This window comes from Anthonomus grandis, chromosome 6 (assembly GCF_022605725.1).
Source record: "Anthonomus grandis grandis chromosome 6, icAntGran1.3, whole genome shotgun sequence".
Classification (NCBI taxonomy): Eukaryota; Metazoa; Arthropoda; class Insecta; order Coleoptera; family Curculionidae; genus Anthonomus; species Anthonomus grandis.
In genome coordinates, this window is record NC_065551.1 from 16915060 (window position 1) to 16937194 (window position 22135).

A 22135-nucleotide genomic window follows, 5' to 3' on the forward strand; every position below is an offset into this window, starting at 1 on the left:
AACTTGCGTCAAATAACGTCCAAAAAAATTTGAGTCTTAAATTATTATTTCTAACCCCAATTTAATTATTGCTTATACTTTAACCTCCAATGCGCTGGATTTTTTGTTAGTTGCTGCCTTTTAATTAATGCAGTAATTAATGCGTTTTAATTAATACATTTAAATAATGCGCTAAAGTTTTAATTAAACCGGGATATTCATTAGCCCTTCATCATTCTATTTATATCTTTTCCGTTCCCTTAAAAATTATAATTTCCATTTCAGAAATTATGAAATCTTTTCCTTTCAGTTGGAGTTATTTATTTCCAAAGCGTACCTGGAAAATTACTGATAATTTATTTATGAGAGTTTATAATAATCAATAATTTTAAAAAATACCTAGAAAATAAACTTTTTTACTTACTAAAAGAATTACTTCTATGACTCTGGCCGGGAACCAATAACGTATCCGACTCTATATCAGAATCATAAGGATTATCTTGTTGGTATTCCAAGTCACCCAAAGAGTTGCTACGTAGTGGCGGAAGACTGAAGTTAATTTCTTTTGTGCTATAAACAACAAAAATAAATTAATCCAAAAGGTTATTTAACTCATTAACTTCCCCTCCCATAACTTCCTAATTTAATGCTGCTTCCGGAAACGTCCTAGTTAAATCACTAGCTAAACCAGTGTGCTTATTTAATTATCCGGGAACTAATCTAGAATAACTGGGAGAGTTGTTACGAAGTTAATTTATTTTACGATAATTGAGTCAGCTTTGACCTTTGACGTAGGAGGAGCACAAGGAGAAAGTTAAAGGTGCCGTTAACACCTAATGACAATTTAAAACTATTTCCATCCAAAATCTTCTCTAAATTTTAGTTCGTTAAGAGTCGAAAACTCAGAAGTATCTTTTGAGCCAATATTGATGATTCCCGGCACGTCCGCAAGAAGCGAAACTTAAACATTAAGAAGTACTTAAATCGTAAATAATGACTTGATAGCTTTCAAAGGAAACTTGACTCTCCAGTTTTAATGATGAAAGTATTACGGAACACTTGACCCAGTTTCATTTCCTCTCTATAAAATAAAAGAGTAATATTGCCCTGAAACGGAGAGGAATTACGGTCAGAATATAAACTTCACGTGGAAAAGCTGTAATTTATTTATGTTTTAGGGCGGCAAATCATTGCTGAGATTATTATTTTATATTAGTTTTAAATGAAATAAAATTGATGATGAGGTAATTATTTTATCGCTTAAAGTGTCATTTTAAAATTATTTTTATTGAGTTATTATTAAAAGTCGGCAAATGACTGATAAAATTAATAGCTCATTGTTTAAAGATATTTTATTTTCAAATTTTTCATAATTTAATCACAGCAAAGATGGGCAATCAGAAAGGAAAATCAGGGCACAAATCGCTGATAAGCGCACAAAGCTGTGATGAAGATTTCTTAATTTCTAATTTGATAAAGGCTCATTATAATTTTCTATACTAATTAAGAACTAATAAACTTTTAAAATCACTGTCTAGGTAATAATTCCATCATTTTGAAGCAGTTTTTTAATATAGATTTCAGCGATGAGTTTTTTAAATCACTACAGAAATAAATATTTAACGTTTTTCGATGTAATAAATAAATGTAAAAACCGTTAAAATCGCTTTTGAGATAAAATACTTGTTTTTATTGTATGTTGAAATTTATTTTTTATCCACCATAGATTAAGAGTTAAGCCTTTACTATATAGTAGATACTGTAGCAATATATAAGAATATTAAAGAATTTTCTGTATTTGTTGCAGGCTAAGCAACCTTTAAAACTACTGCTGAGATAAATATTGCATCATGCACCAGCCAACTATAACAAAGAACTTATAAAATTACTGCTGAGATAATTTTCTTTAATTGTTTCTGAACTAAACTTTATTAATTTAGGTCAGAATGATAATATACGACAGTTTTATTATATTCGTTCAAAAGTATTCCGTAAGGAATGATATAAATTTATTAATATTTTTCTCATAATAACCATCCTTCATTTATCATTTTCTGTGAATAAATTATTTAAATCACTAAAGTCATTATTCTCAGTCCATTCAATTCCTTCATCCTCAAGCTAAATTTTTACGTCTGTATAAATTATATTAACATATATAAATTATATTATGAGGAGCTTTACTATAAGTAACTTATAGCTCAATATCTTGGAAAGCGTTTGTTCTAGGCTATTAATAGTTTTAGTTGTTCAATTTCATATACATGCCCAAGCCTTGGTTAAGCTAAAAGGCTTAACTCTAACCATACTTTGCAGATTTGACATTTTATTCTCTATTATTGTATCATTTTTAAAAGTCTTTCTTTGCTTCAAAAGCTTCGAAGTCAATTCTTTGGAAAATGTTTTTAAAACTATCAATTGTCACAGTTATATTTGCATCCGCCTTTACTCGTAGATGATCAAAGTCACTGAACTATCATGGGATTCAATATTTAACTTCTTTATATCTAAGACAAAGAATGGAATTGTAAGATCAGGAGATCGCTTTGGGATTTTACAACAGCCCGAAGCTTAATACTTTTGAAGGCCAAATTGGCAATGGTTTATATAAATAATGTGGATATCAGTGTTGTGTGTCCTTAGATAATTTTTTTCTTTAAGTTTACCTTAGTCCTCGACCAAGAAGATATCCAGGCATTTCCTACTTCTTCACCCAGTCTAAGTTATAGAGTTTCTGAGCATCTTCAAAATATAATCTACTGGTCTTGAAATAAACGAATGTACTTGACCTCATAGAGCCAGGTTAATACCCCAACCCATATCTAATATATGATCTAATACATGGAAAAATATGATCAGATATCGGTGGTGGGGGAGGGATCTTATGGATTGGTAATGAAATGCAGACATAAAGAGACTGATCAGATCGTCGCCGTAAAGAAATTTTTGGAAACGGAAGCGGATCCCACTATACGTAAATTAGCACTTAGAGAGATACGCATGTTGAAAGTAAGTTTTAAGAGGAAAACGAAGCTGACTCACTTTCTCTAGTTAAGAGAGTAAATTGGGATGTAGCAGTATTAATAATGCGGTTGGCAAATTTCTTTTTCTTTTTCTTTATCATATACTGATCACTCGGAAACATCTTTATAAGTAGACAGAACTTGGTTAGGAAATGAGATGAATGAATATGATCAAATATCACTGTAGACTAAAACGAAACAAAAACCTCCCAATTCCACTTGATCCTTATCACCTCCTGATCTATCAAAGGTGAAGGTTTTTAATATTTTTGGAAAAGTGATTCTTGAGTCGTTTGTTGAAGTGACGTGTGAGAATTAATATTTTATATTTTGTATGCCAATAAAAAAAACAGAACAGTAATTTATGCTAGATTGGAGAAAAAAAAACTTTTTTTTCTGTTGGTTGGAACAAAATAAATTTTTTATTCCCTATTAATAATATATTTATTTGGATTAATGATTTATCCTTGCTTAATCATTGCTGAGATGAATATTTCAACATAATCTAGTAAATAAAGTAACATAAAATTTTTTAAACTTGCACTGAGATAAAGAATTTCTAAATTTATTTATCAGATAAATATTTCCTTAATTTAAGCAAATTTTGTAGTTAAAAATTCCACGCTGCATCGCGCAATAAATCAAATAGACGATTCCACTCCTCTACAACTTAAGAGCGAGGAAGCGCGCAGCTACCATCATACGGACCAGGAAAAACTCCGCATCTGGATGGAGAAGCCCCTTCATGGGCGGCATCCTAATGAGATCAGCCAAAATTATGTCGACACTGCTTCGTCAAACTATTGGTTGATATCAGGCAAGATGTTTCCAGAAACCGAGGGCTTTTTACTCGCCATCCAAGATCAGGTTATACCAACAAAAAATTATCTCAAGCACATCGTCAGAGATCCATCCGTACAAAACGACAAATGCCGGTATGGATGCCAAATATCAGAGACAATCCAACACATAACAGGAGGATGTCAGGCCTTTGCAGCGACAGAATACAAAGAACGGCACGACTCAGCTGGGAAAATTTTACATCAAGAGGTGGAAATGAAGTTGGAACTTATTACAACAGAGAAGGTTTCGTATTATAAATATACTCCAGAACCCGTAGTGGAAAATGACCGATATAAGTTATATTGGGACCGCAGTGTACTTACCGATCAACATGTAAGGCATAATAGACCAGATCTTATTTTAATAATTAAAATTTCCAGGAAAACAACTCTAATTGACGTAGCCATACCGAACAACAATAATCTGCAAGAGAAACATACTGAGAAAATCGCCAAATACAGAGATCTAGAAACTCAAGTCGGAAGGCAATGGAGAATGGACAATGTTCAGACCATCCCAATTGTTATATCGACAACGGGTGTAATACCAAAGAGTCTACTGGAATACCTTAAACAACTAGGAACTGGCGAACATTTATATAAGCACATGCAAAAGGCAGTACTACTGGCAACTGCTCGCAGCACCCGAAAATTCCTAGGAGATTATTATTATTATCTCTACATTTCAGGTCACTTAAGGGCACCGAAAAGGTCCCCACAGACCACAGAGCTTAATCCTTTTGATATCGGAGGTATCTGGGATAAGTAAATGATTTGTTAAATGGTTTGGTTATTGAGGTATTTTTTTTTATTAGTTTTGTTACCATTCTCATTAGTTATTGTCACAAGCAATCGCAACACTATTCAGATATTAGCCAAAGCAAGTTGATTACTATGTTTTACAAACGTTTTATCAACATGGTACAAATAATGTATGGGAGCTTTTAAAAACAAATATCTGGAAAACTATTAACTTTAGACACTTCTAAAATGTGGCCCTTTTTTGTTGCGAAGATACGAGAAAATAAGATTTTTCGACCAGTTGTTGGATACATGATAGCACAAAAAAGTAATGGTAAGTTATTTACCAAAATAGTGCTGTAAGTGCCCTCTAGACGTTTGTCCATAAAAATCGAGCCTTCTTCATACTAGAAAACCTTCCGATAACGAGTTTTATGCCAAATTCTGAAATTCTTCTTAAGCAATAAGGAAAGGTAGAAAATTAAATTCTTAAAAAACTTTGACACCTTATGCGTCTCAAACTAGACTTTTATTTTATTTTAGTTGAGATTACAAATAAATGTAAAATTACTAATGTAATAAAAATTTTCTAATACACTACCGCTCAAAAGTATTTGCCCACATATGACTGTTTTAAAGTTATAACTAAAAATAATAAACCCATCAGTTATTCTTATGAAACGGTTTATTTATAACAAAATGAATATAAACAATACATTTTTTAATTAATTAAATTTAAGAAAATCAAATTTTGGATTCATCTACATGTCAGCCTCGATTTTTAATAACAGCTTCACAGAGTTTCGGTAGTCTTCTAATTAATTTGTCTAAAGTTTCCTGAGGTATCTTGTGTCACTCTTCTTGGATGATCCTCCACAAGTCTTCTTTTGATGTGGGCCATGATTTTTGAACTTGTTTATCCAGTTCATCCCACAGTAATTCGATAGGATTGAGGTCCAGTGATTGTGGGGGCCATACCATAACTTTCAGAAGATGTTGCCTTTGTAATTGACCTAAATATTGCTTGCACAATTTCGACGTCTGCTTGGGGTCATTGTCATGTTGAAAGATGAAGTGTTTTTTTTCAGTGTCCCCAATTTTTCGAGTACCAGAAGGAAGTACATTGTCACTTAAAATTGTTTTGTAACCCTCTTTTCGAAGAATTCCCTCTATTCTAATTAGATCGCTCACTGCAGATCCTCCGAAATAAACCCACACCATCACCGAACCACCACCGAGTTTAACTGAGGCCACCGTACAGTTATCAGCGATCCTTTCGTTGACATAACAGCGAACAAAAACTCGCCTCTTCGTTCCAAAAACCTCGAATTTCGACTCGTCACTCCAGAGAACTTTCTTCCAGTCATAAATGGTCCATTCTTTGTGTGATTGGGCCCACTCAAGTCTTTTCTTTTGAGATTAATATGTTTTTTGCCACTGGATGACAAATTTTTTTTTTATTACCTTCTTATAATAATTTTTAAAATCTCTGATCAGATAAATATTTCCTAAATTCTAAGCTTACATAGGTCAAAAAATTGATTTTTATGCTATATTAGTTAGAAGTAACAAATTCGTGAAATCACTTTTGTGACAAAGATTTCCTCAAAAGAGTAAAAATCCGCGTTTATTATAAATGCTTTATTATCATTATGCCAGACAGTTTTTGATTTTCCATGACAGTTTTCTTTGAAAATACCAGAAAAAAAACATTTGAAAATTACAAATGTAATTAATTTTTTTTTGCAACGATACTAAATAGTGTTTTTTTATATTTTTTACAGGAACCATTGAAACATTAAAATCACCGTTGAGATTAATTTTGTTCAATTTTAGAAGTTATAAGTCTAAGCGTTTCAATTCATTAATTAATTTTTGTAAACAATACAGGTAAAGGAACCTTTCAAAAATAAGTTTTAAAATAACCGTTGAGAAACCAGAATCACATAATACAACAGCTTTTTTATCGCCGTTCATGATGAGATCCAACTATTATTTATTTACTGGAATAATGAAATTACTACTGAGATAAATATTTTCCTAAAGCCAAATAGATTGAATTTTTAGGTAATATCAACTTTTATTTCATCATGCTCGTGTAATTTATTTTGTTACAGCTCAACCTGCAAATTCACCTTTTAATAAATAATATATTCAACAGATACTATAACATCCATAACCAGACATCGCGTTTCATCGTGTTTTATTAGTTTACCAACATGCATTTATATTTCCGAAATGTGTATGCTACTGAACGCCTAAAGCTGCTAAAAGCAGCTAAAACGAGAAACCTCATTAAATTTTATCCGCAATATAATATAGGTATTGAACATAACGTGCGATAAATTAGCATATTTTATTATTAAATTTACTTTGAATACAAAATTTACTTACAAAAATTGTGGTTGACTATCTCCATTACTGGAAGGAAAAACCAGAATACTTTGAGCGTTTTCTTCATCAATTTTCCCTTTTTGCTTCTTTTTCTTTGCCACCAAGTACACAGCTACTACGAGGAAAATTAGGAGAGCGCTGGCAGCAGAGGCCGCATATAGATAAGGTGTCACAAGATCTACAATAAATATTTATTTTTTAAAGGGTAATTGCGTAACTGTACTATATCTAAAAATAAAAAACTCATTTTATTAAGTGAGAAAAAATCTCCTTTTCAGACATATGGTTCTGGCAGTGTTTTTCGTATAAATGCGGCTGCCGTTGGCAGGTTATTGTGTAGTTTCCCACAGGAGAACAATAATTCCTTGCAATTCGGGCGCACAAAAAAAATCATCAATCTTTTTATTTGCCAGCGAAGTTTGTATGTGAAGCTTTTGTATGTTTGCGATTAATGTCGGAAATATAAGGACGATATTGAACGGGTTTTAATTTAGAATTAATGTAGTTAGCTTATGTAAGAATGAATATGCGAATGACAGAATAAGCCCCTATACAAATATAGTATGTTCTATAGCACGCGTGATATAATCAACAGCGAGGGAAATGGTTTTATGAGTAGAGAGTCTCACATGAAAAAAGATGACACATAATTTGTTTGAATGATTTACATTTTCAGATTTAGTGACTTAAATTCATTCTTTAAAGAGTGAATATTAGATGGCACCAAAGGTACTCATTTATAAACGAGTTCCGAAACTAATTACGCACTAATTATTTAATGAATTGATAATTAATAATAAAAAATAATTTTTAATTAAAAAATATAAGTTGATTAAAAAGGTTTACTCACTTGTTCTTACGTGGTCGTTACCACTTTTGTCAGGAGCGACAATTTGTTTCTGGACAGTGGGCCAAGTGGTAGGTTCCAACCTTCCAGGGGAATAGGTTGAACCCAAGGTAAAGTCGTCATCATCCGAGCGCCATCTTGGGTCGAAGTAGTGCAGTGAAGGAAATCGTTTCCATTGTGGAAAGTTGGCCATTTTTGGTAGATTAAGTGGTTACATAGTAAACTGAAATAAAATTAAAAATCAATAACTTGAAATATTATTTTCTCTGTTATCTGGTTTAGGAATTTCAAAAAAGATTGGATTATTATCAATTTTTATATAAAAATCCAATTTTGGAAAGGAATTATGCAACTTCATTTATTACCAATTTACGTAAGTCATATTCAAAATTTACTTAAGAGACAAGCGCTGGACAACATTCAAATATTCGATATAGGAGACTATTTACCAAAATTCAAACCAGTTGCATCAAAACTTTTTACAAGTCCTTCAACGTTAGAAGAAGACGATGGACAGGATTTAGGAATAAAAGAGAAAGTGCTTAGTAAGCAGAATCATAATAAAGGAGGTTTTGTAAGGAAGCTTTACGTAAACTAAAAGTGAATACAAAGAAAGAGACTACTTATGAGTCTATGAAAGCCTATGGGCTCATATATAAACAGGAAAGTGAAAAATCAATAACTATGACTATCATTTAATGAGTCAATATCAATGGTATCTCTGATATGTTCTAATAAATGAATTGCATTTATATACAATTTTATTTCAGAAAAGAAACAAAATTTTGAAATTAATTTAGCAAACGACAAAAAACCCAAAAAACTATTTAAATACATTTGCTCCTCAGTTAAATCAAGGGTGTCAATACCGTTATTAAAAAAGGGCAACAACAGCATGTGTGAAAATGGAATGCAATGCAATGAAATGCGGAAGAGTTGGCGAGAACTTAATCCACTGGTTAAGGCATTGAAGCATTAAGGCATTGAAGTTGGTTTTTGTCTAAGGCATAGACAAAAACCAACCAATAGATGCCAGCGGTGTCCCTCGGGGCTCCATTATCAGCCCTTTCCTGTTCCTGGCTTACACGTGTGATTTACCTTCAGAACTAAAATGTTGGGTATCAATGTTTGCTGACGACACAAAAATATATGCAGTTTCCCTAACTTCTCATCAACAATTGCAAATCGATCTGGACACTATTTGGAAGTGGTGCAGTGAATGGTTACTTCCTCTTAACGCGGACAAGTGTATGGTGTTACATTTAGGAAAAAATAATCACCAGCTGTAGGGTAGGAAATCAATAACATTGAACTTAAAAAAGTGGAATCTTATTGTAATCTCGGAATAGTAGTAACTAAGGATCTCTCTTGGTCTCAGCATATTGCCTCAATTGTGAAACGTGCAAATTCTATGTTGTGTTTGCTACAAAAAGCTTTTGTTAAAATTCCATTTCACAATTTTATGTTTCAAGTTGTATACCATGTCTGTCCGGCCTATTATTGAATATGCAGGTTCCGTCTGGTGCGCGGACTTGGTGCGCGACAAAAATTTACTTGAATTGTTGCAGCGACGCGCTACACTACGTATGGTTTGCGTATGCCGAGACTTACCTACAGCGAGAGACTTTCAAATGCAAACTTGCTAACTTTTGATAAACGGAAGCTTCGTGGTGATTTAATTTTTACATTCAGAATCATTTGTAATTATTTGGGCTGTGATCTAAACGAACTATTTGAAAGAAATCGAGATATTAGACTTGGCGGTCGTACTTTGAAATTAAAAAGAACAGATGTATAAAACAAAAACACGTCAAATGTTTTTGCCTAATAGAGTATTCGATGTTTGGAATTCGTTACCCGTAGATGTCATAACTGCTCCTGTAAATTGTTTTAAAAATCGTCTGGATAAATTGGACATGTTTAGTGTATAAATTTGAAAGCTGACATTTGAAGATTTATTAAAATATATTGTAATGCCTACTTATTTCATAGAGCTATACAGAATGTAAATTATTGATTTTCATCTAATAAAATAATATTAATAATAATAATAATAATAATAATAATAATAATAATAATAATAATAATAATAATAAGATCAAGTACAAGAAGTACCACAATGAAAATGTTTGAGCGGCAAGAGGCAGCCACAACTGTAAGAGATAGCAAAAGATCAGAAAAAGTGCCGAACTAGAAAAACGAAACAACTTTTTGTCACAAAATGACATATTTTTAAATATTTAAAAAATTAACCTAAAAAACTTGAAGTGTCTTCAAAATTATATTTTTTCTAGTTTTGTAAGACTTTTTTTAAATGTAATGGACTTTTTCAGTATTTCTATACAGGGTGTTTCCTAACTACGGTACGAAACTATACAGGGTGAATCGTTAGGTCGTTTTATGAAAAAAAGTTCCTATGAACGTATGTCGGGAGTTGCTTTGTTTCTGAGATACAGGGCGATGAAGGTTCAAAAAAAATAACGGTATTTTAAAAATACTATAACTATCCTTAAACCGATTTGGTTGAAATTTGGTGCAGTTATTTGAAGTTACAAGACGCTTATTTAGCTGTAACTAGATTGAAATTATTAGGTCCAGTGGCGTGTCAGTGGGCACCACATGCTTATTGTTGAGAAAAAAACAAGGCCAATAATTAATTGTTTTGCAGCTTTTTATTTATTTTGGTATTTAAGCAACTAAAAATACAACTTTTTCGTATCTTATCTTATTATCTTCATACCTGGCTTTGTTTTCTAGAAAAAAAAATTAAAGTATCTTTAACTCATTCTAAAAATTATCCATGGACGACAACATGAAATAAAAACCAATTAATTCATAGGAAAAATGTCCACCCTCCAATGCACGACTTTTTGGTCTCTTGTGTCTTGTTTACTATGATAATAAACATTCAACTTCTACGTTTTTTATTATCAGATTTTTGAAATACAACAAAATAACAAATACATTGCTTCTTATGACAAATAATTGGCAAGTCCATTCAAGTACCTCCTTTGTACCTACCTGCTTTGGAGACCAGCTAACAGTGATAGAATTGCTATAAGTAAAATTCAGCTGTCAATTAGCAGTGATTCATTACTCCATCATGAATAATTTTACTAACCATGAAATGATCGACATGCACTTTATTTATGGAATAGCAAATGGAAATGCGGAAGAAGCACGAAGAATTTACCAGGACAGATATCCTAACAGAGTAATTCCATGTGCAAAAACATTTAGAAAACTACATGCAAGAATATGTAAAACTGGGAGTTTTAATAAAAATATGGGTGGTGGAAGACCAAAAACTATAACAACGCCTGAACTGGAAGAAGCTATACTTGATGCGATAGAAGAAGATCCTTCCAATAGTATCGGGAAGATTGCACTGCAGGTTGAAGTCAGTTCAAAAACCGTTTGGAAAGTTCTAAAAAGAAACCTCCTGCATCCATATCACATACAGCATGTACAAGCTCTACTGCCTCGGGATTTTCATCCAAGATTAATGTTTTGCAGGTGGTTGATTCATACGATGGCACACAATAATAATTTCCTACTAAATATTTTATTTACGGACGAGGCAAATTTTTCAAGAGATGCTATTATGAACTTCCACAATGATCATTTTTTGGCCAAAATCCCCACGTTATTAGAGAAACTCATTTTCAGCAACAATTTTCGCTGAACTTTTGGATGGAAATTATTGGTGACTACCTAATTGGCCCATTTTTTTTACCGGCAAGATTAACACGTGAATCCTACACGGATTTCTTGCAACACCATTTGCCCACTTTATTAGAAGAAGTACCCCTACAAGTAAGAGTCAACATGTGGTTTATGCACGACGGGGCTCCAGCTCATTTCAGTGTTCTTGCTCGTCAGCATCTCGACGTCATCTTCCCTAATTGCTGGATTGGACGTGCAGGACCTCAAAATTGGCCGGCTCGCAGTCCTGATATGAATCCCCTGGATTACTATTTATGGCGCCATCTGAAGACTCTTGTTTATAAAACTCCTGTTCTAGATGTGAATGACTTGAGGAATCGGATAATTGTCAATTGCAATATCATAAGGGATACTCCAGGTATTTTTGAGCGTGTCAGCCACTTAATGACAAATCGTTTGCAGTCGTGTATTTTATCAGAAGGTAGGCATTTTGCTCATTTACTTTAAGGTCGAAATTGTTTATCGAATTAATTGGTTTTTATTTCATGTTGTCGTCCATGGATAATTTTTAGAATGAGTTAAAGATACTTTAATTTTTTTTTTCGAAAACAAAGCCAGATATGAAGATAATATAAGATAATATATTAACGAGAAAGTTGCATTATTAGTTGCTTAAATTCAAAAATAAATAAAAAGCTGCAAAACAATTAATGGCCTTGTTTTTTTCTCAACAATAAGCGTGTGGTGCCCACTGACACGCCACTGGACCTAATAATTTCAATGTAGTTACAGCTAACTAAGCGTCTTATAACTTTAAATAACTGCACCAAATTTCAACCAAATCAGTTTAAGGATAGTTATAGTATTTTTAAAATACCGTTATTTTTTTGAACCTTCATCGCCCTGTATCTCAGAAACAAAGCAACTCCCGACATACGTTCATAGGAACTTTCTTTCATAAAACGACCTAACGATTCACCCTGTATAGTTTCGTACCGTAGTTAGGAAACACCCTGTATTTCGAGTATGATCTCATAAAAACTACTTTTCTACTTAATTAACATCTTTATTAGTAACAACAACTCTTACACCTAAAGAATCACATATTTACATTTGCTTCCTAAAATCTAACTTTTAACATAATAATACAATCTTTTACTGGGATCTCTTTCAAACACTGGCTTCTTGGTCACGTCAATTTTCTCTACCTCTTTCCCACTCATTTCTTTCCCTTCTGCTAAATCAAACTTTCTTCTTCTAAGCTTAATTCTTCTTCTCCTTGGTCTTTCAGTCTCTTCTTTAAAATCATCCCCCTTTTGAGCCAGCTCTGATACTTCTTCCGATTGCAGATGCACTGGTGTACGACTTGTTATAAGTTGATTTATATCCTTGGGCAGCTGAGGATCAGAATAAAAATGATCGGGCTTGGGAACTACATCTGATAGTCGAATGCTGTGCTCCGTGGTAGTTGAGGGTCTCTTTCTGATCCTTAATCTGCGCCTTTTCGTCGTTTGTTGTTGGGGGATTGAAGAGGATTCAGTAGTTTCTGGATCTTCTAGAGTATCAACACGCCTATTTGCAGGATAAGTATTTTGTTTTTCGTTTTGTAGTTTAATAAGCTGTTCCTCCGAAGCGTCTTCCTCAGACTTGTAGTTCCCACCATGCTTTTTCTGTTTGTCAAAGTTCTTATTTATTATTTCTATGTTGCTTTTAGGGTTTCTTGTTTCAGATCTGTAATTACCACCGTGTTTCTTTTCCTTATTATAATTTTGATTTACTACTTCAACGTCAATTTTTTTGCTTTTTAAATTATCTTTATTCTTAAAGGAATCATTTACTGCCTTATATTTGCTATGTTGTTCGGTTTGGTCAAAGTTCTTATCAACAATCTCCACTTCAGCATCCTTGAATTTTTCTGAAATTAATATAACATTTTAGCATTTTAATAAAGTCGCAAGTTTATATAATTTTACCTTTAATAGGGTTTTCAATTTTCTCTACGCGTGCTTCAGTTTCATCAATATTAGTATCTTCTTCAGCTTCTTCTACCTTACTATCAGAATTTTCTCTTGTTTCTATGTTAATATCATCTGGATTATCTTCATCAGTGACTTCTTTATAGTTACCTCCATGTTTTCTTCTTTTATCGTAGTCCTTATTAATAATTTCAACATCTGACGGTGTTTCTTGCAGGGTCTCGTGTAATTTACTCTCACTAGCGTCATCGTCTTCGGATTCATCATCAGGGTAATGATCATTTAGGATTTCCTTTCTAATTGCCTGGTATTTATTTGAATTACTTTCATTTTCTACAAGGAATTATTAGATTTCTTATTAAAATCTTGATTTTTTTTAATTGCTCACCATTTTATTTACAAGTGCCCCAACAACAAAATTGTGCAACATTTATATGTACTTAGGTCTATTTAAAGAAACTGCATACAAATTACATAAAAATGGTCTTATTTACTTCTGTACAGTATTTACAAGTGCGCCTTATTACTAGCTACTCATCTACCTAAAGATGCCTTTTCAAATTCATCCATTATATAATCAAACTTATTATCGATACTTCTTCTGACAATTTTATCGACTTCTTCATCATTTTCTTCTTGTCGTTCGGTAGTGTGTCGTATTCTTACTGGTCTACGTCTGTACACCCTTTTGGCTTTTTCAAAGGAGGCTGATTGCGGCTGGTCTGTAAAATCTGTAGAATAGTTTGCTGGATAAACCTTTGCAACCTGAAATATTTAATTAAATTACACTTCTGAGTAAAAATCCACTTGTTTTACCTTTTCAGTTGTTTCGGTAGCCAGTATTGGTCTTTTTGTTCCCCTAGTTGTTATTGGTCTTCTTCTGGCTCTGGCAGTTGTGGTGGCCACTTGAGGCTCAAAAACTTCTATTGCGGTTCTACTTGTGGTTGGTCTCGTTCCTCTTCTTAGCTGAACTAAAAAAAAGTTTGTATATGAATACAATTGCTGTATTAAAAATGCCAAGAAGTACCAATTCTCTGAGTTGTAGTTGTAGTTGTCGGTTTTTCACGTTCATCACTTTCTTCACTATATATAAGTCTATCAATAGTTTCTTCTTCTCTATTAACTTCTTGTTTATGTACATTTCCTCTACTATGATCCTGCTTACTAAGCACTTCCTCTCTTCTTCCTAAATCCAAATCATCTTCCTCATCTTCTTCTAACGTTGAAGGGGTTGTTTTCGGACGGTCTCTTTGAATAGTTTTATATTTGGAATAGTCTATAGTAGTTTTTGTTGTAACTGGTTTGATTTTTGGTAAATAGTCTCCTATGTCGAATATTTCAATGTTTCCCAAATCTTGAGCTTGCCCTCCAGGTGAGTTTTGGATATGTTCTGAAACAAACAATGGCTTATGTGAATTCTTTTTGTTAGCTGAAAAACTCACTCCTAATAAACTTGTACAAATCAGTTTGTTTATATTTTTCTTTAACAATGTCATAGAGAGTCATGTATTTAAGTCTAGGGAAAATTCGTTCAACAATATGTTTTTTAAAGAAGTTTTCTGGAATGCTTGATGAAATAGGCGATTGTATTTTAGGCAAAAAGTCACCAATATTAAATATATTAGTTGGATTAATTTGTCTTGTCAGTCTTTTGCCTAAAAGCAAGGGCAAATGTAGAAGCAACATAGGAGTTTACAATGAACTTACGAGGCACTGTTTCTTCTTCCTCGTCATCTTCAAACTCCTCTTCAGGGGATGGAGTGGTCACTTTAGATTTTTTCTTAGTCTCCTTTGGATCTTCAATGTATTTGTAGTTGCTGTCACTTTTTACTTTGGATAAAATGTTTAAGAATTCCGGAGGGTCTGTACTTTTTGGATCTACAGTTGTAAATCCTTCAGTTGTAGCAGGTTTACTACCTAGAAATTATTAATTTTCAGAAGTTTTCACTTATGAGATTATAAATTGTTATACCTGGTTTTGAAGTAGTTGGATCAGGAATAAATTCGTATGTTGGATTATTTTTTAGCTTAAGCACGAAGTCCAGCAGGTCTTTTCCTTCAGGAGGAGGAGTTGCTGTAGCAAGCAATTGTTTTGTGGTAACTTTTTCTGGAGTGGGGTGTGTGGCATCCTCTGCTTTTTCCAAATATATACCAGGAGTATCCTAAATTATTTCCATGTAGACATGTTTTGGCAAGCATAAAAGTGATACTTACAGGTACTTCGATTTCTTCATATTCCACTTCATCTTCCTCTTCTTCTTTTGGTTTCGGTTTACTATGGTAAATGATCTTACCAGTTTTTTCATCATAGTGGTAGTTTTTGGGCCTATGAGGGACGTAATCATCTGCTTCATCATCTGAACCAACAGATTCTTCTAATCCAGCTGTTTGTTTACCTAAAAATTTATTTAGAAAACCTGATGCGACGAAGTCTTATAGAGTTGTGTAATCGGGAGAACGCAGACTACTTAAACCATTATTATTGCTTGAGATCTTAAAAATTCTACCTCGATTTCTGGAAACATCAGCATATGATTGCCTAGCAGCATCACGTTTGGTCCTAAAATGACCAACATGTGCTATTCTCCTCCTCAGTAGGTTTTCATTCACCAAAGCACCATTTACAAAGAAATCAGAATAGGGCCTCACTTTTTGGGGCATTGGGGGTTTTAACCCCGGGTAAGAATATATGTTAAGAGGTTTTTCGGGTGGTGCTTCATCTGTATGCTCAGTTACTGGGATCACTTTTGGCGATTCTGATTGCTAAAACACTCGTTTAATATTTTGTCATATTTTTTTTTAATTTTTTTTACCTCTTCGTAACTGTCTGGTCCATCTCTATCTAAGGAATTTTCAACAACAATGGTTCTATATTCAAAATTTTGGGGTGGTACTAGACCTACCACTTTATCAGTATCTTCGATAAAGTCTATGATATATGGTTGATGATTGATAGGAGTATTTTGCTTAGGTATATGAATGTTTGTGGTGGTTCTTAATGTTGAAGTGGTCGTGGTGGTTAAGGAAGGTTTACGCCTCCTTTTAAGAAGCTTCCTCTTAGGAGAAATGGTGCTAGGTCTAAGCGGCCTAGACGTACTAGTAGACTGAAGAATTTTAGCTCTAAAGTCTTGGGAACTCAGGTTGGGTTGTCTACTATTGTAATGTTTTTGATGATTATCTACTATTGTTACTTGTCTAGGTGGGGCTGGAGGTCTTAGAGTAGTTTTTGGAACTTCAATCTTATTCTAAAAATATTATGATGACACTACTAAACTCTGAAATAATAGATGAAAGATATACCTGAGATAAATAGGAACTATCACTTTGGAACTTCTTCACCCTAACGATGGATGGTGTAGATTCTCTTGGTACAATAGTTGAATCTTCTAAAGTTTTAATCGTTACTGCACTAGGTTCAGCGAAATCTGACACAGATTGCATTGGGACGTTGTCAATTTTACTTGAATTCTTAATGTTATTCAGAACATCTGCAAATACGTTCAGCTGTTCGCTAGGCTTGATTTCATCTTTGTAATAAACCTCACTTATAACCTATAAAAGGACAATTAGTACTTATAATACAATCAACAACCAAGACACAAACCTTATGTTTTGGAAGTATCGTTGTTGAAGCAGTATTAATTAAATTAAAAGGTGTAGTGGTAAGAAACTTATTAACATCAAATATCTGATAATTAGGTTTTCTTGGTCTCATCCTTCTTCGCCTTAGAGCTTCCGCTTCTGGACCAATTTTATCTTCAACTAGAATTTTTGGTTTTCGTTGACTAGTTTCTTCTCTTTGAGAATGTTCATCTTCTAAATTATTTTTATCGGTGGGTTTTTTATTTGTAGTGGTATCATCTTCAGGCAAATGATCAAGCAATTTTATTTGATCATAAATATTTTCCGGTGTAAGTTGTATTGTATATCGTGGAGTGGTTATTAGGGTAACCAAAGGACTTGCTGTAGGCTTAATTTCATCAATAACGTCATTTACGGCCAGTCCTATTGGTGCTGAAACTTTGCTTACTGAATTGATACTTTCAGCAGCAGCTTCTGATGCTTTGGTTAAGTTAATAGGTGAAGCCAATTCTCGATTTTCAGTTGCAATTTTTATATTTTCTTTTTCACTCTGATCAAATACTTCATTAGTGTTTACTATGTTATCATCGGATCTTCTCCAAGAAGCAATAGTTTCAGTAGGGTTTTTATGTATATGCTCTAAATCTTTGAAAATAGGTTTTACTTGACCAACAGTTTCTTCTTTAAAAAATGGACTGTCGAAAGGATTATCACCAAAATATCTAAAAAAAAGATAATAATATATTAAAGTAGATCTTTGGATCCTACTAACCTTGCTTTAAGGCAATCAATCTTATCCCCCAATTTTATTCTAGGTGTCTTCGGTGTTGCTGGTTGTTTTTTATCGACGACACTCTCTTCCTCTTCATCATCTCCCTCTTCAGAATCTTCGGTCCCTAGAGACTCTTCGTTTTCACCTTTTTTCAAATGGGCACTTTTAACATGCTCAGGTACTGGATCAATATTTTGTGGTATTTCAGGACATTCATGCTGATCTGCCAATTTATAAAATGTCAGTTCGCCTTCCGTCTTTTTTGGAACGTTATCAAAATTTTCAGCGTAACGCAGTGGAGAATTTTCATTTAAATCTACAAGTAATTAATAATAACTAATCAAGGTTTATAAACAAAATATATATTTTTTCACCTGGTAAAAGATAATAAGGATACTTTTCAACGTCGATTTCAGGCTTAGAAGGCTCAAAAGTATGATTTATATTTTTGAGAACTTCAAGATCTGCTTCAAAACCACCAAAAGGGCTTAACTCCACAGATCTTTTAGTTCTTTGTAACTTATCTTCGCCAATGATAGTTTTTAGAGCTCCACTTTCATCTATCACCTTAACTACCACTTTAGGATATGTCTTTGTAATTGATTCAATTCCGGATACTGTACTTGACTCTGTTGTTCTTGGAACTGCCACATCACTTTCATCATTAGTATTTTCTTTTATAGAGTCATCAGTTTTTTGATCATATTCAATTTCTTTTAGGATTTTAGGATAAATTTTTACGTACTTATGTGACTCGCTACTATTGTTCGGCTGCATAATAACCTTAACCTCACTTTCGATTTCTAACTCCATATTACCATTAGGTTTATCCTTCACTTGAGTAGTTTTAACCTCTTGGGTTGATATGAAATTATTATTTTGTAAATTTTTCTTACCAGAATCTTTTACGTCGTTTTCTGTAATAATTTTAGGAACAATACTGTCTGAAGCTAACGAGTCAATAAGGACATGTTCGGAATCATCTGAAAATTTTAAAAATAATATACTTAACAGAAAAAGTCAACAACAAAATCACACTCACTTAACACGGACACTTGTTTGGAAAGTTCTTTGTCATTGTCAGGAGTATCAGCTATAACATCTTCTGCTTTTCCTTCCTTTTCTCTCTCAAACTCCGAATATCCTTGATCCTTTTCGGCGTTTTTCTCATGGCCGGCATGATCATAAGCGGCATCTTCGTATCTAAAAATTAAACTGTGCCCATTTATGTCATAATAAAATATCCTTCTTACCCTTCTTCAGTATACACCGTTTGCACCTTTGAATCTTTAATAACTTCTCTTAGTCTGCCATGCTCCAAAGGATTATAAGGTTCATGCTCAATATTCTCGTGATTCCTAACTTGAGTATAGAGCCTTAGCGGTACAAACTCATCTTCATCGTCATCACTGTCTTCATCATTTTCTTCTAACTCCTCATTTTCCTCTTCTGAATTATTTGCATCTTCCTTTGAATTATCTTCATCTTTATCATCTTCAGCGATTGTTGCTTCAGTAAGCTTGGAAATTTCAGTAGTGGCTTCAATGGGTTCCGAATGTGTTTGAGCGTTATTACTAGATTCTGTAAAGGGATCGTAAACTAAGATTGGACGTACTGGACTAGGAGTGCGTATAGATTCAAAATAATTAGCAAATGGAGAACCTACAAAATAATTAAATACTCTTTAATTTTCACGCCATTATGATTACTGAAGAATAATTACTTGCTACTGTAGTAGTCTCTTCGTCAAGCTTAAATGTATTTCCAAAGTTATGTTTTTGTCTTTCAAAAAATCTCTCTAGATCTTCAAAAACATTAAACCCATCAGGTTTTTGTTCTTCTTCAACAGGTTTAAGGAATCTACAATAAAATATATTATTGAAACTCTTTTAAAGTGCTTGGATCTATCTGACCTATGCTGGGATATATGAGGTCTATGTTTTAATTCAGGTTTTGCCCAAAATCCTTCTCCAGGATAGATTGGTTTGGTTGGAGGAGGTTTTGGGTCAGCATGTTCACTATGTGACACTTCTTTGTCTTTATCGGTAAGGTCGTCACTTCCTTCGGTTTCCTCTACATCCTCTTCTTTATATTCTGATTTTTCTTCTTTTTGATTTTCGAGTTTTAGATCCCGTTTGTCTTCTTGAAGAGCATTATTACCTGAAACAGCATTTTTAGTTATAATATTTTTATAAATTGTCTTTATATCAGCGGGCTTACTGTAATTTTGAGGTTTGGTTGTTTCGTCGTCGCTTTTACCAATTTTTACACTTGATTCGCTTTTAGGCTCAACTTTTCTGTCATCGCTATTTTCTGTTCGTTCTTCTATTTCTTCTTCTTTGGTATTAGTAGTTACTAAAGTAACTTTAATAGCAATAAAATGAGATTATTCTTATAATACCAATTACTAAATAAACGTATAAATTAAAAAAAACTTATCAAAAAATTTACCGTTTGTCTGGTCTTGTTTATCGTCTACCTCATCCTTGTTGGAAACTCCTTCTTCATCATCAATTTCATCACTTGAAATTCTTTCATCTTCAATATCATCCCTTTCATAATCCTTATCATCTTTGGGTTCATATAGTGTGTCATCCCTATAATTTGTATGCAAATGCTTTTCTAGTCCTACTCTTCTGTCTTCCTCCTCATAAAGTTCAGGCCTTAAAAATATTAAACAATTTAAACTAATGATTTTTTTTTGCTTTAAGCTACTTACTTTTGAAAATATCTTGCTTTTCCAGGCTGATCCGCTTCAACTAAATTGTTACGAGATCCCCCCAAATTGTTATGAATTCTATAAATCTTTGTCACTTTACGTTTGTGTGGTGGTTTTTGTTGAGTCGGAAGGTCATTACTTTCGTCATTCTCTACATATGTTTTTTTATGATGAGGCCCTTGGAGTAGTACATTCGTATATCCTTCTGTGACGAAAAATACTGGTTCCTTCTTAGTGGAATGATCAAGTTCTCTTTTGAACTCTAAACTAGGATTTTCGTTAGAAGTACTAGATTCAATTAGTTGATGATTTTTAGGTTTTTCCTCAGTTAGGGCTAGTGGTTTTATGTTTTTTAGAGGCAGAGCATTATATTGCCTAGAAAAGTGTCTTATGACGAAAATAAATCAACAAATAAAGGTTTCTTACCCAGATGTTTCAAGGTATTGATTGAATAGCCCAGGATTATATTGATGAACAAGTCTGTTGACCATATCCTGCATCTTTTGAGCCTCTTTAAGCTGTCGATATTTGTCAACTACGCCCAAGGGTTGTACTCCCAAAACATGATCAGGTAGTTGCTGGTATTTCTTGTTTGGTTTTATAGGTGCAAAACTTTGGTCCTCCCTTTGGTAGCGATAGTCTAAGTAATTTTGTTTTAGGGGTGACTCTTTTTGAGTTTGTGGTACTATAAGTAATCCGTTTGAGTTTAGGATCATTTGGGAATTAGCTTGCGGCACCATTGGAATAGTGCGTGCTAGAGGATGATTTATAGGTCTGGTATCTGTAAAATTATTATTAAATTATGATATATAAAAAAATTATTAACGAAGTACATACTTGGTAGTTCAAGTCTATCATTTCTTCTGGAAAATCTATGGTTAATATAACCCATGTCCGCACTATTTCTTTGTTCCGCATCGTTCCAGTTTGTTGGAACACTAATACCGTATGCACTAAAAATACTGCTAAGGATAAGAAACACTATGACTGTCCTCATTTTGTACTGTCTTATGGATACACTATATCATCTTGTATTTGCTCATGCAAATCTGGTAAAAATGAAAGTGGATGTAAAACTAATTAAAAATTGTTTTAAGTATAGGCTTATCTAGAAATTACTCATGAATGAGATTGTTTGATGTGTAATATCTTTTGCTGGTTGACGTTTATGTATATTTGCCAGATGTTGTTACCTTGAACTTGTAGTTTCTCTTTGAATGCGATGGAAATTTCTTTGGGATTACTATTACGATTAATATGTCGGTAATTTTTAATAAATTTTTTGTTTGTATCATGAAAAAAATGGGTATTTTAAATTTTTTTCTTATAAAAAACCATCAGATAATGGTCAACGTTGAAAATATTTTTAGTTAATGAAAATTGCCTTTCTTTGTAGATACTTCAAAAACTTAAGAGTTTAAAGTCTCTGAAAATAGAATTGAAAGAAATTTATTTTTCTAGTTTCTCTTGTCAACTTTATTATTTTTAAATAAAAACCTTCGAGTTATATAATTTTATATATATATTTTTGGATTTAAGTTATTGCTACTTATTTACATCTTTGCTCTTATTTCAGCCTCCACAAATTCCTTGA

The 22135-nt window shown here is 33.1% G+C and overlaps 2 protein-coding genes across 6 annotated transcripts in view; both read right to left on the reverse strand.

Annotated features, from left to right (window-relative positions):
• The window catches only part of LOC126738060 (synaptotagmin-15-like), a 196081-nt gene that overhangs the window by 90519 nt on the left and 83427 nt on the right, over nucleotides 1-22135 (reverse strand). For both annotated transcript variants that reach the window (XM_050443240.1, XM_050443239.1), the window contains exons 2-4: nucleotides 7830-8049; nucleotides 6980-7157; nucleotides 404-549 (exon numbers count right to left, since the gene is read on the reverse strand). In XM_050443240.1, coding sequence (XP_050299197.1) covers nucleotides 404-549; nucleotides 6980-7157; nucleotides 7830-8019 — 514 coding nt within the window. In that variant the 5' untranslated portion in view covers nucleotides 8020-8049. The remainder of the gene's footprint in view (nucleotides 1-403; nucleotides 550-6979; nucleotides 7158-7829; nucleotides 8050-22135) is intronic.
• The window catches only part of LOC126738056 (uncharacterized), a 29794-nt gene continuing 20220 nt past the window's right edge, over nucleotides 12562-22135 (reverse strand). For 2 of the 4 annotated variants that reach the window (XM_050443231.1, XM_050443232.1), the window contains exons 2-24: nucleotides 21379-21590; nucleotides 20968-21322; nucleotides 20542-20916; nucleotides 20274-20485; nucleotides 20043-20186; nucleotides 19736-19982; nucleotides 19546-19682; nucleotides 19076-19484; nucleotides 18865-19025; nucleotides 18197-18805; nucleotides 17823-18138; nucleotides 17073-17772; nucleotides 16769-17020; nucleotides 16282-16713; nucleotides 15976-16231; nucleotides 15683-15864; nucleotides 15441-15630; nucleotides 15176-15385; nucleotides 14496-14858; nucleotides 14285-14439; nucleotides 14011-14233; nucleotides 13466-13801; nucleotides 12562-13407 (exon numbers count right to left, since the gene is read on the reverse strand). In XM_050443231.1, coding sequence (XP_050299188.1) covers nucleotides 12620-13407; nucleotides 13466-13801; nucleotides 14011-14233; nucleotides 14285-14439; nucleotides 14496-14858; nucleotides 15176-15385; nucleotides 15441-15630; nucleotides 15683-15864; nucleotides 15976-16231; nucleotides 16282-16713; nucleotides 16769-17020; nucleotides 17073-17772; nucleotides 17823-18138; nucleotides 18197-18805; nucleotides 18865-19025; nucleotides 19076-19484; nucleotides 19546-19682; nucleotides 19736-19982; nucleotides 20043-20186; nucleotides 20274-20485; nucleotides 20542-20916; nucleotides 20968-21322; nucleotides 21379-21538 — 7212 coding nt within the window. In that variant the 5' untranslated portion in view covers nucleotides 21539-21590 and the 3' untranslated portion in view covers nucleotides 12562-12619. Of the gene's footprint in view, nucleotides 13408-13465; nucleotides 13802-13938; nucleotides 14234-14284; nucleotides 14440-14495; nucleotides 14859-15175; nucleotides 15386-15440; nucleotides 15631-15682; nucleotides 15865-15975; nucleotides 16232-16281; nucleotides 16714-16768; nucleotides 17021-17072; nucleotides 17773-17822; nucleotides 18139-18196; nucleotides 18806-18864; nucleotides 19026-19075; nucleotides 19485-19545; nucleotides 19683-19735; nucleotides 19983-20042; nucleotides 20187-20273; nucleotides 20486-20541; nucleotides 20917-20967; nucleotides 21323-21378; nucleotides 21618-22135 lie in introns of those variants that run through there. The other 2 variants (XM_050443233.1, XM_050443234.1) reach the window with 2 other exon arrangements.